The sequence below is a fragment of the Gymnogyps californianus genome, chromosome 21 (assembly GCF_018139145.2).
Source record: "Gymnogyps californianus isolate 813 chromosome 21, ASM1813914v2, whole genome shotgun sequence".
NCBI lineage: Eukaryota > Metazoa > Chordata > Aves > Accipitriformes > Cathartidae > Gymnogyps > Gymnogyps californianus.
Window position 1 is genome coordinate 6,508,348 of NC_059491.1, and position 14,277 is coordinate 6,522,624.

The 14,277-nt window shown below is 38.4% G+C and overlaps 1 protein-coding gene across 1 annotated transcript in view; it reads left to right on the forward strand.

The window, feature by feature from the left end:
- VPS13D (vacuolar protein sorting 13 homolog D) overlaps positions 1–14,277 on the forward strand; it is a 107,710-nt gene that overhangs the window by 79,046 nt on the left and 14,387 nt on the right. Inside the window, 3 exon segments of the mRNA XM_050909520.1 lie at positions 2,319–2,451; positions 4,313–4,408; positions 4,411–4,507. Of these exon segments, the coding sequence (XP_050765477.1) occupies positions 2,319–2,451; positions 4,313–4,408; positions 4,411–4,507 (326 nt within the window).

Below are 14,277 nucleotides of genomic sequence, written 5' to 3' on the forward strand. Positions count from 1 at the left end.
AATTCAGTGTTATTTTCTAAATAACACAAACAAAAATGTCCCCGTTTAACTTTGGTTTTACAGTTAATGGAGACTATGACTTTCAAACTGCGTGCATGTGATTTTTTTTTCTTTTCTCCTCCTTACTAAAAGAATAATTTACTATTACATTAACATTCTTTCTATATGCTGAAACAGAACTGTTATTGACTATTAGGTGTCAGATTCTGCTTCAAGAGGAAGGAAAATCTGAGGAAAGACTGGATTGTATTCACTGGGAAAGCTGGTATAGTGGAGCTGGCCAACTGGGGGGGGGGGGGGGGGGGGGGGGGGGGGGGCGGGACGAGCCAAAGCTGTAAGGAGTGCTTACCAATTTTGATCAATATTAGTAAGTTGGTTTATTCTTGCTGACTGGTTGTCCAATCATGCACTAATGTAACTTTCAAAACATGTTCTTGAGAAATCATTTTCAGCCCTTGACAGATTTCTTAATGAGGTTTGAATTTTGAAGGCCTATTGAGCCTTCTAATTTTTATAGCAACTACTGTAATCCTCTTAAAGCAAAGTATTTGTCCAGAAAAAAACCCAACCTTAAACACAGTTACTAGATAGCTTCAGGTTGGTTTGTATTTCTAGGCTAATGTAAAAAAAAAAATATCTACATTAAGTTCACAAAGAGGTCAGAAGTAGTTCAGTCACTGATCACTATGCTCTGTTTAGTGTCCATATGATCAAGTCACAGGAAGGGTCATGGGATTTAATGTTCATTCATGTTGTTAAAGTCTACTTGTTTAGATAATTGGAGCCACTGGAGTAGTTTGTCTTTGAGCTGGAAAGAAGTATCTAAAACTAGGACATCATGTCATTAGTAAAAAAGAAACGCAGCCTTGGAAAAAATGACAGAAAAAGGAGGGGAACTTTGTCATTGCATCAAGCACCTAAATTAACTCTTTGTCTATTTCTTTTTTGATCTTTAGTGTGTTAGAATTTCACACCAGGTTTTAGTTCTCTTCTGGTGCACACCTTAATCACAGAGGTTTTTTTAACATAACTAATACGGACGCAAAGGAGACAGTACATGCAACAAAGCTAAGCTGAGCACTGGAAAGGGCAGTGTGCATATACAGTACCTAACAAAGTACTTGTAGAGGAGCTGTGATCATGCAGGACAGCAATGATTTCACCATTGCTGCAGCCATCGAGTATCTGACATTCCTGTGGCACCCGATACGTTCCCCAGCCCTAGTCCAAGACACAACAAAGCATTAAATTATCTTTCCTTTGGGGGGGTGTGGGGGGGAAGATTGTTCATTTATTGAAAGGAGAAGATGTAAGAATGCTGATGCTAGTTGAGGGCGGTACAGAAGATGACTAGCTACACATAACCAAAAAATAGCTAGTTTTTGGAGGTTATTCCAGGAAAATGCCTGCTAGGAGTCCTTTTCTATAATATTATCCTGAATACGAGGTAAGGTTTCTGGGTTTTTGTCTCCTTTTCTTGCCTCCCTCCCTCCACCAAGGTTCTGTTTTATATCTGATTACGTCAAACTAAAGGTCAGCAGATCACAATAGATCATTTTTATTTGGTGCTTTTTATTGACTCGTACTCAGTAATGGTCAGAGTTCTCAGAACAAATCCTGTTTGGACTTAGATGTCCTCTTTTATCTGTAAGTATGTCTGGAGTCTTCCCCCATACTGTTAAAGGTAAGTGTAAGGAGTAAAATTGCTCCACACACATTCAGGGTTCCCCTTTGTTTTACAGTGTATAGTACCTGTGGACGCTTATCAACAGAGCCATGTTTCAGCAGATCACCCCATGTGCTGCAACGAACACGGCGTGGCTCCCCCACCAACTCTTTTCACAACAGAGCCATTTCTACATTGTGTTACTAAAAAGAATTTAATTAACTCTTGCAAATGTTTTAGTTTCATGTCAGGCATATTTGCCTTGAAGCTTTTCACATATCTTTGCAGAAGAAAAGCTTTGTATCTAAATAACATTCTTGTGAGTTTTTGAAAGGTTACAGTTGGGTCACTGGCACTTCTTTTGGTACGTCTTTCACAGACTTCATTTATTTTGGCTTGACCACTGCAGTTGGGCACCTACTTGATTTTTGACTGTCACCTCAGGATTTAAGTTGCACCAGTGGAAAGCACAGGTTAACGTACTTCAGAGCTTTCTTCACGGCAAAAAAGCTGGAATGACCGTGTACGTGTAACAAAATGAGTTGTATAAATCTGTATTTCACAACTAGAATCTAGGGATTTTCTTCAGTAAATCTACATAAGAGAAACGCCTTTTGTTCTTTTAATAACAGAAAAGGTTGCTTTCTTACAGTTTGCTGGGACCTTGTCAGATGGTTTGGGAAAGACAATGGATAACAGACATCAGACTGAACGAGAATACATTCGATACCATGCTGCAACTAGTGGAGAACATCTTGTAGCTGGAATCCATGGACTTGCACATGGTAACCCTTAGCTGTAATTGTAACTCATTTCTGTCCTAAAAATAACGATCAGATTGAAAAGAACAGTTTGTATTACTCTTGGGTGATTATTTGAAGCCAGGGAAGTGGAGCTATCATAGGCTTTATATTTTAATTTGAACGCTTGCAGGTCAGTGTGGGGGGATTGTTTAAGTTGACAGAAACTACACTTAAGAATAAGGTCTTTTCACATGTAACTGTAAGTAAAAGCTTTTTTGCAAATTAAAATGAAATTTCAGAGAAAGTTCATCCAAAACTTCAGTTTCTTTGTGGAGGCATAAAATACCCATGCAAACAGTCTTTTTGAGGGCCAGACATTAAAATAAAAGTGAGTAGGGCTGGATTGTAGCTTGCTTCTGTTTGCTTTCAGTTCCAGAAACCTGAGTTTCCTGAGAATCAGTACATCAGTTTAAAGTAACATTTCACCAGTTGGGTTATTTTGTGGTTTTGTTTTGGTTTTTTTAAGTCTACTAAGAACTAGAGAAATGAATTTGTGTAAAAGGCAGTGGACTGATCTTAATTTGGCCAGAATCTCACATCAATTTAGTTCATGATTTATCTGTTGAAGAAAGTTAAATCAATACAAGCCAAGTTTAAATCAAATATTTATATTTTGCATCATCTTGACTCGGTTTGTTTAAATGTCATTCTTTTAGTGCAACTGTTGCAGCCTTTGTAAAGATAATCTGGCTTTCACTAAAATGGCAATCTTTTCTATGCTGGGCAAAAGTCTTTATGCTGGACTTTTGTCACAGAGACACTGTAGGTATTTAAATGGATCATGAGAGAGGCTTCTCTCACACCAGTGTGCTGTGAAGTCTGATATAAATTATATTGGTAGAAATGCAGGAAATCTGAAATTCATCAGTCTTTGCTGAAAAGTCGATTATAAAAGCACTTCATTGTGTTGTATTATCCAGGAATCAGCAGGACTGTTTTAGTCTTAATTCTGTTGAGTTTTTAAATGCTTCCCATTCAGTTTTTTTCAAAACAGCAAAGAACTGTTAAATCCTGTCCGTTGAAGTGTAGGAATTAACCATAAACTGTAGTTACTCAAGAGAAGTGATTTAAATACTTTGTGCTTCTCAAGTTTGGAAGTTAAGCTGCTGCCTGGTCTGTACTTCAGTTACAGACCTTAAAAGAGCACCTGGCTGCCGAAAGCTGAAGAGCCAAATGGTGGCAGGCGTTTCTAAATAAGTGCTTACGCCAGTTCACTATAAATTGCGATATTCTCATCGTGGAGATGTGAAATCTGTAAAGCATGTTCTCAGATAATATGAACTGTTCCAGGTCTTTTGAAGCCTCAGTAGAGTCTTGATTTCTTCAGAGCATTCAGATGCTCAGTAACGGAAATGTGTACAGAAGTGTCTGTCGGCAGCATCACAGTTAAAATCACACAATGCCACTTTAAAATAATTGACTTTTTCCAGTGGAGAAACGCGCTTTTCTGTCTCAAATTGTATGAGCTTTTGTGGTAACAGAATTTTGTCACATTGTAAGTAACCACTTCACCTCGGGAATCGATGAGGACTGTCTGTGTAAATACAGCTGGGAAATAAAACAGTATAGAAATATTTTAAAATATACATATTTAATAATGAATTAAATCTTTTTCTGTGGGATGTTATTGCCTGTGCGTATGCATGTGTATACTACATATGCAAAGTCTGAAGTTACTAGCTACTGTAATCAGTTTTGAAACAGTTTTTGTATTACATTAAATACACAGTACATTTCTGTCAAGCTTGACAGTAAATCATTTAGGCAGCATCAGCTGTGACAAGGCTCTATAACTTCTAGAGGCAATACTTCTGGCCTACTTTGCTGTTCTTGTCTTTGCTAGGTATCATTGGAGGACTGACAAGTGTAATAACTTCAACAGTTGAAGGTGTGAAGACTGAAGGAGGTGTCAGTGGTTTCATATCAGGCCTTGGGAAGGGCTGGTTGGCACAGTAACCAAACCGGTGGCTGGAGCTCTGGATTTCGCATCGGAAACTGCGCAGGCAGTGAGGGACACTGCAACTCTAAGCGGCCCCAGGTCAGTAAGCAGTTTCTATTTCTGATCAATACTACTGTAAAAATGTGTATTAATACCTGCTGCAATTTCTGATCTGATTATCTTTCCTTACCCAAAGAAACAATAATTTAATCAAATTTACTGTGAGCTATTATGAGTGATGTAGCCCATTTCATTCAATTTGCTTTTTCTTTAATAGATGGTATTTGTTGATACTATAACAAGAGTGAAATTTGCATGGAAGAGCTACAACGTAAAATAGGAATTATTAAGCTACAGCACTAGATTAAAGCAAAATTTTTAAAAGGCTGTATGTAATGAGATTAAACTTCTAGCATGGAGTCCTTACGCAGAGTTGAAATGGAAGAGTTCTTCTCCCTGCTTCCATTCAGCTGTGTAGAAAAACAGTTCTTCAAAGGTTTGAAGAGCCGTGGCATCAATATAGTGTCATTATCTTCTGATTTTCATCTTGTACAATAGTTCTCGCTTACAGAAAGTGTGGATACGTGCCCTTATGTCCACATGCTTATCTGTGTACCCATACATATCTGGATGTTAAGTGTCAGCACATCAGGACAGATTGCTTTGGCTTCCTTCCTGTGTTCAGTTACTAGCGCAATGTGGTCTCTACAAAACGACGATTGATTATGTTTAAAGTAAATGAACGTTCATTAGCACTGACTAAGAATGTGGAAGAGGGAAAGGGCTAAGTTCTAAAGAGGCTGCTCTGAGAGAAGATTCTTTTTACTCTTTGTGGCCAAAAGTTTACGTTATATGATAGTACTACGCCAAGAAGTCCTGTTGTATGTACGTGAGGTCCTGCATGCTGAAGCAGTGAAAGAAAATCCTAAGTAAATTTTATTGTCAGAAAGCTTAGCGAAAAATGTGTGCAAAATGTTGGTTTTTCTGGTTGTTTTGTCTTCCCATTTGGCTTTTCCATTTCCTGTGTTTTATTATGCCACGCTTGGAATCCCAAAGTGTCTACCATCAGTGTTCCAGTAAAGAACAATAAGCTTGATGAAGTGTGAGTGAGGTGCAGCAAACTTTGAAGAATGAACCTAGGTGTACTTTGTTGTGAAAATGGAAGTGTTTACATGTATATATCTTATGTATTTGGTACTTAGCTTGATTTGTAAAACCAAGAGGTCAAGGATTACAGTTTGGTTAAGTACATATGCATACACAAAATTACATGAGAACTCGTAAGTGCAGCCCTGAGAAAATACGTCTGTTGTTTTGCTTGTATGTGTCTTAATTTTGTGACTGTACAGATTGATTTATTTATTTAAAGGTGCGGAGAAACACACCTGGCTATACTGTTAGCTGTCTTACTAGTTGAGCTATCATAGTTTGTTTCAAGATACACATATACTTAAAATTCGTGTTTTGACATACTTCTGTGAGATACAGCCTATACACAGTAGCGATGATGTTATCAACAGCTGACGAACTAGATAGCAACTGGGAAAGGGAGGGCCTCCAACCAACCTTATCTGTAGCTTGTGTTTGCCTGTGTGACATATTTCCCTTTAACTTGTTAACCGTCAGTTAAGAGATGAGGTTAAGACAGATGAGCTGAACCACATTTTTGCTTCCACCGGAATCTGAAATATTGTCATAGATGAGCACTGTGAAATGACTTTAGTGTCTACACACACTCTGCAAAAATGTTCTGACCCAGCAACCTTCTAAAAGGAAATTAAAAAAAGAAGAAAAAAGAAAAATCTTTCTCAATTACTACACTTCTCCAGTCTAAAAATCTGATCAAAACTTTTTTTAGATAAACAAATGTACTGGAGAATATGTAGATAATGTAGCAGGGGAAAAAAAAAAACCAAAACACACACCACCACCTATAAGCAACCTTGCACTCCTGTTTTGTTTGGTAAGGGTTTTTTTTATGTGCTTATATAATGAAGCAACCAAATTGTTCTTTCGGGGGTAAAAAAAAAAAAACCAAACCCCACAACAAAGGATTTGTACATTTTTTTAGACTGCTGTGTACCAATATCCCCCTGCCGCATTTGTTAACTGTTCAAATATGTGTGGTTTGGAATCAAAGTAGAACAGTGTTCCAAACCCAAGTTGCTGGCTCCAGTTGAATATTCTGTTTAAGCGTGCTGGGCCGTGTAGACTCTTCCAAGCTAAGTACACAAAAACAGCTAACCCTGATGAATATAAGTTTATGGCAGTAACTGATCTCAAGTGTAGTTTTGAACAACTGAAGAATGTGAGTTAATAAGCATAGTAAGAGCCATCTTGACCTTATTTGCACAGCGTATGTGCAGATTTCCGGTACTAGTGCAAAGTTGAGTCAACCAGTTAATTACAGTTGCAATTAAATAGCATGATACATAGTAAATTACAGGCCCCTTGCAATTCTCTAATTACATGGCTGAATTTTTAAAAAGCCCTGAATTTAAGCTGTGCTTGACTTTAACCATTGGATCAATTTTGAGGGAGATGAATTTTAATTGAGGTTGTAGGTTCTCCTGAAAGGCACGTTCTAATTCCAGCAAAGGTACTGAATTGAACAGAACACTGAGGAAGACTCTGTAGCGTGTGTTACTGTGAGCGTGCTGCGCGGACATAAGTCTCTTTTGGCTTCAAAACGCATTGATTTGTATTGGGACTCCTGCAGCTAGCACAAACCATGTGTTTGGAACATGGAGCCAAACTAACACGGCTGAGATGCAGACGATGGCTTTATAGCTTATGGTGGTAGTTTAAAAGGTGATGTGTTTAAAGTACAAGAAAGTATTTTTTAAATCTGACTTTAGCCTGGACTTTTTCAAGGCTAATCTTATAACTTATTATGTAATCATATAATTTATTATGCTTGTTATTTATGAATAAAGCTGCCTTAATACTTTTAAATTTTAATGCAGAGGAGAGCATAAAATAGTTGTTGACAACGCAGCATACATCTAATTTATAAACAGTTAATGCCTGTGACTTGATACCTTTTTTTGAGTGGGTTTTATGTGTTCCAAGTACTCTAGTGTCACATACAAGAGTTCTGATTATTTCCATATTTGTCACATACTGCCAAAAGTCTTAAAGACCAGTTCAAAACAGGAAAGCTGTTATGTCTCTAGATATGCTTGGAAAGCTCTCTCCTAGAAACGTGTTTTAAGTCCTAGTGCAGCACAAGTAAAGAACATTTATATTTAGATGTGTGTCTAACTTAACAAGTAGTGCAGGAAACTGCCATTATGGCTTTCTCTCAGGCTTCTGCCAGGTCAGTGCAAGTTTAAGATTATTCTTGAACTGTTGCTGCAAGGGTTTGTGTTCTTTTCTGACAGTCACAATGTGAAACTTAGAAGTAAGGAGATAACTTCATTACGTACCCAATTCTAATGAATTCTGTCAGGGAACTAGACCATATTAGTTAAGAATAGTTTGAGATTGGCAAGCCATTAACAGTCACAGAAAATTCTTATGTAAATATTTTATTCGTTTAAATGTACTTCACCTGGAAAGAAGCAGCCTGCACTAGTTGTTCTTTTGTTCACCACTTCCATGCCATCACTCAGAAATGTGCAATGAGGTTGCAAAGTTTGAGACAATGTCAACAGCAGGTGATTTTTTTTTTTTTTTTTTTTTGACTTTGTATGTCCGTCTCTGTTAGCTACGATTTCAATTGTAAGGTCAAAAGCAGGAGACTTGAGAGCATGAGTATCAGTGACACTGAGAAGAAGTAGAAAATACATACCTAATTGTATGGGACACCAACTCAGCTAATATACTGCAAAGAGTATATTCTCAAGGTTCTCAGGTTTTAAAGATAAATATTGCTTGAACCCTAACACCTCTGTGTGTGTCCCACATTCTGTCCTGACCTTGGACTTGATCTGGATCTGACTTCAGGTCTTTATAGTAATGTCAGTCATGTATGGGCCACGACTCTGGTGAACGAGACGTTATTCTTCTCCTGGAAAGCCCATCCTAAGATTTTCCTAGAAGCCAGAGAGAAAATACATTTGTCGGCTGGTGTTCATTGTGTTGTGTAAATCTGGAAATGCTGCGTACAGGACAGTTGAGCTGATTTATTGGTCTAATCTGTAAATAACTTGGGCAGTGTGATTTCCTTCATATCCTCTTTCCTCTTTTTTCCCAGTGGGACAACAGGTCTTTATAATGAACTGGTTTCTCAAATGATCTGTTTTCTTTTGAGCAAGTTTGTCCATTTTACTCCTGTGGCACCCTGTTAAATGGCTGTAGACATTGGCTTCTCCTCAGTGTTAGCCCTACCAACCATCTTCAGTCACTGCTGAACTTGATTTTATGGGTTTACATTCTTCTGTCATTAGTCTATGCAGACTCTTCCATTGCTGTCGTTGAGTTACTTTGAAATTCCCCCAGTCTGTAAGTTCCCATCAGCATTGTGTGAAAAGGGACTGTCATGTCCCTGTTCTGTGACAAGCTGTGCTCTGCAAGTCATCCAAAATTGTGTTGGCTGGTTTTACTGCCATATCACATTGCAAATTGATATCCAGTTTTCTGCTTGCTATTTCCCCCGAAGAGTTTTTTTTAATGTTTTGTTTTATTTTACTGCTTTGCAAATATCTCCTCGTCATTTAATATTTGTGTTCTGGATTATTTTTCCCCAGATGAACCAGGTTGCAATTTTGAAGGTTGAATCCCATTTCATTTCCTGCCATATTTCTGACCTCTTCAGGTTCTTTAGTACTTCACTGTCCTCACTGGAGTCTTAAACGCCTCTTAGTTTGTCCTCTCCAAATATAGTTTTACATGCTGCTTTCACTAGATCCTTCCAGTTAAGCAAGCCGGGTTTTGTGCCCACACATTTTGCAGCACCTCAGTAGACGCTTCTCCCTGCTTTAATCATTTTCTGTTACCAGTCTCACCTGCTCAGTATTCTTCTGTTAGGTTTTAATTTAGCACTTTGTGTAGTTTTGTTGGAGATCCTGTTCTGTTCTTCAGATGTCTACTCTTGCTTGTTGTGTAAGTGACTGTAGATTTTCTTGTGGGGGAATAGTTCTTCAAACTGCAGCCCAGTACCTCTTCAGTATGGATAATTTCATCTCGAAACCTTAATTTTTTTCTGAAAATGCACCTCAGCTATTTTAGTTTCTTAACTAGAAAGAGACAATAACCCACCATCTAAGACCTAAAATGACTTCTAAATAAATGAAGCGACCCTTAAGAATGAGCAGGAAACGGTTCTCTATTCCTTTTCCCTATTCAAAGAGGGCTTCTTACTGCCATGAGACGCTTCTGGCTTGTAGTTGTGACTATGGTTTTCTTTTCTACAGTTTTCTGTAAGAATGATTTATTTTTTTTCTTGCCCTTACTCAGAATTTTTTCCAAAGGAATGACTCAGATTAGAAAGAAGCGCAGTCTTTCCTAGACTACACGGAAATAAATCTCACATGCTGTACATCAAGAAACTAATAGGGCTTTTTGTCAGAAAAGTCTCAAGTAATGATTGTATTTGACTGTGAGTGGAATCCTGTCAAGATTGCTTTGCATATCCACTCCTCTGGTCTACTTCCCCTTAAAGCTCTGTGGAAGGAATTCAAGCAGTTGAGGCATATGGTTACTCTTCTGGAGTGCCTAAAATCATGAGAATTGAGGATGGAGTGCACTGCCGTCCCACATTTCACTGCACTTCTGAATCTCTACATACTCATACAGTGACTAATGCTAAAGAAGTCAGTCTGTAGTTAATAAAACTTACTATTTCAAGAAATAAAAATATACTTTTCAAAGTGTTCTGACTTTAGAAATAAAGGATAGTAGAGTTAAGCCCAAGAACTTCTGTGTGTGAGAGAGAAATATGGGGGTGGCAGCTTTTTTTCCTTCTTTTTCACGCCCTCCTCCAGGACTGACAGGCTGGGCATCTCAGAGTTTTTTCCCTTTGCATTCCCCGTGTAGGACAAAGAGCTGAAGGACGATTACTTGGGAGCACAGCCTCTGTTCTTCACAACAAAGGAGAATTTGCTATGCATGGTTCAAGAAAATAACTCTGATGCATGCAGTTTTCGTGACTTTGTTAATCTACAGGATATAGTAAAAGAAAGATGAACCTTTAAAACCTTGTTTGCTTAATCGTATTTTATTGCGGAGTCTATAATTATGTAAGCCGCACATATAATAATGTCAGAATTTCCACAACAATAAGTTGTTCATTGTAGGAAAGCACTGTCGGCTGCTTAGCACCCAAGTCCGGATGATGTGGAGAATCCAAACTCTGCGCTAAGATATCCCTCTCCCTCTCCTTTTTAGAGGGTTGGATGGACATAAATTGGTACCCACTGTAAAACCAAACTATAACGCCGCCTTATGCATTACTGCAGATACCTTGCTTTACATCTGAATAATGTTTCCAGGAGGTTATTGCTAGGTATCTGCATTACTGGATACCATTTATATTTGGAATATTTGTGAAATCAGTTGTCTTTACAGTTGGTTGTCCCTTTTTTTGAACTTGACTCAATTTAACTATTTGGAAGGAGTGGAAGAAAAAAACCACCGTGTTTGGACCTACAGCAGCAACATAATACTTCATTAATACTGTACAGACGTGGTTACTTTCATATCTGCTGTATATGAATGTTTTTAAGTAATAGGAGGTTTTAGAAAAAGAATAAGCAATTAGTGCCTTTTATTAGGCAATGTTTAATCATATAGGTCTTGCATTTTACATATATTGCATCTGATGAGCCTCTGGAGCTTATGAGCTAGACTTTGAGTAGCAGGGTCAGAGACAGGAAAACCTGAAACAAACCCCTTACCTATTTGTAAAACGACGCTTTTTCAAGCCCAGGGGTTGAAGTTGCTGAGGCTGTTCATTAGAGGTCCCCTTTGCATTTTACTTCTGGGTTTTCATGCACCCTACATATTAGCAAAGTAGTTCTAGATGGTTTAAATTCCAATAGGGAGTGCTAAACCTTTAGTTAAAACTTGTGTAACTTGTTTTGTTTAAAGCCTTTTTGCTTTGCCATGACAGAATGTATTCCTACTGTTAAAACTGAACAAAAGCCTGGTTTAAGAAAACTGTGCGGTCACTGGGTTCACCGTTGGTAACATGTCTGTGACCATCCAAAAGGGAGACTTTATGAGGGACCGAACTGTCATTCTAAATACCAGCATCTATTTTGTAAAAAAGATTTTCCACTAAAACATTAGTGTCTACCTTGACATTTGAGGGCAGAAAGATACCCTGGATGCATTCAGACTGTTGGTTAAGGGACAGAAAGGGACAGAGGCACTGGAAGGGAATGTTGTGAGGGGAGGACAGATGAGTGAAAATGGAAAACATTGAAGTGAATATTGCTGAGTAGGTAGCCGAGCATAAAAAGTGAAATTACGTTTTTCTTTACATGTCCATTCATTATTAGCAACAAATAATTTCAAAAAGAGGAATTAATAGAGTTCTTACTGTGTTAGTCTCCACAAAACGGAACTATTTACTAGCACCTTGGTGAGTTACAACTAGACGCAAGTATGTTTCCATCACTGGTTAAACGGTACTGCATCGAGTGAAACTTGCATAGCGTTTGCATTAAACAGAAGACTGCTGCTACAGCTGGGTTCAGAACAGAAACCGGATTAAGCGTGATTTCATTGTGTACAGCAACTGTTTGGAAAAGGTGCGAGTTTGTGAGGAAAAGGCATTACGTTGTTAGGCTAGTCTGGTACAAAAGGAGGGATGGCTGACAACGGGCATCACGGGTACAACACTTGCTCACTTTCAAATGCAGCACTTCTGAAGGCATGGGGAAGCTGCTGCTTGTCGGGACAGGCAGACGTTTGCAGTAGGTAACTGATGTTTTCCAGTGAGGTTAAATCCAAGGCACTGTCATGTAGGCCTGGCGTAGTCCATGAGCAATACAAGCAATTATGAACTTCCTTCTGAGAAGAGCTGATAAATCCTGTGTTGGATTTACCACATTTCTTCTACTACTTAGACTTTACGTGACAATTAAGAGGACTGCATTTGCTCCACAAAATGGAATTCTTATACTGTGTGCCCACTTCACAGTATTTAGCTATTAACTAAAAGGAATGCATCCAGACAGGGAGAAAATTTTATTTCCTTTGGAAATACTTGTATTTCTAGAGCCTGCATATTTTGTCTGATCTTGTATTTCAGCAAAAGCTTTTGGATGCCAAGGCCAAAAAGTAAAAGGAACATCTTTTACTGTGTTGGATGTTTCCTTTTTTCTGGCATTCATGTGGTTTTTAGATCCTTCCTTGTTCAGAAAGCACTCTGCTAAATGATGATGCTGTTCTGGTGTATTCTATGTAACAGTTTTCTTGGGTTGAAACAATTAGAGCGCGCTGCAGATTTAACTAGTCTGCAATGGTATCTCCTAGAATGGAACTGGAGAGACTTTGAAAAAGAAAAAATTATATTCATGCGTTAGCATCAGCAGAACAAACTAAAAAGTCATCGGAGACCAGGCAATAAAGTATTCACAATTTCCATTCACAAATCTACTTGCTTAGAATTAGGTGGGATAAGTTGAAAGCGTATGCGCACCAGAAACGAACAAAAGCTTTATTCAAAACAGACGTGTCTGTTGGAATGTACCAGGACAAATCATCAGACTGCATTAAACCAGTCGGACTTGATCCCCAGAATTGAAAAAAATTTAATATACATTCTGTGGGTTTTTATAATATCTTTTGGCCCTCTTACTAGTATTTTCAGTTCATAAAAATAGTAGGAAAGATGAAACTGGTGTAGTGCAATAGGAATATAGCATTTGTTTATTTACTTATTTCTAAAGCACAAATGGCATGAACTGCTCGCCAGTGCAGTGGCTGTATGACCTCACGTCCTGAAACATCTGCTTGTTGTGCCAAAGGGGTGAAGTCTGGTACAGTAGGTCTAGGGCAGCTTTCTGGGAAAGTTTTACTAGTCTTAGTAGCGATGAAGGTAAACATAGATATTTTCTGTACCGAAGAATAAGTACATGGGTACCTTGTATTACGTGCATAATCAGTAAGTCCTTGTGGTTTTCCGTGTGTGTGTTTGCTTCTCTTGTGTGTATGTGGAATACCATCTTTCAAGCTGTCTTTCCATTTGCTTTCGCTCCAGATGATTTTGCCTTGAGATCATGTTAAAGGTTTCTTTACATCCTTGATTTTGTGACCTGTATCAAGAAGTGGCCTTTAATTACCACAGTAATAAAGCTTTGAGTAGAGAGTATCTGAGCATACCCAAAGGTGGACTTTTTCCATTCTGAGACCAAATATCAAGATGTAGGAAATGCCCATTACATACAGGATATGTAGGGAAGATTTTAATTTTGTATTTCCAGTAGTTTTGTGTCTTACTAGAATTACTTGCTGCGTCCTCCTCCCAAGCATAAATATCACAGCATCAGGTTCTCCGAGGTTACTCCACGTTTAAAATGGTAGAAATATTAAACCAGGCGGCTGGACAGGTGGTACTGTTTGTACTGACAGGTTTTACTTTCCAATTAAAAGATACAGCATTACTTTAAAACTAATACCACTTCTAAGCAGTATTTTAAGCCAGATTAGCTGAAGTTCGTATTTATGTAGTAATTACAGGCTTACTTGAAAGCAGGGGACCCTGCAGCAAGGTATGTGCTAACATACTGCTAGGCTGTTTACCTGTTACTAGACAGATTTTTTCCTTTGTCATTAACGGTGAGGTTTTCTGCTCAGTCCCAGTCCGGAGTCTGTAGATGGGAGCCCAGGGCCTGCTGGGATGGGGTTTTACACTTGTGCTGTCCTTTTGCCCTTCCACTGAACTCTTTTCATTTCAGTCATGAGCAAACAGTCAGTGC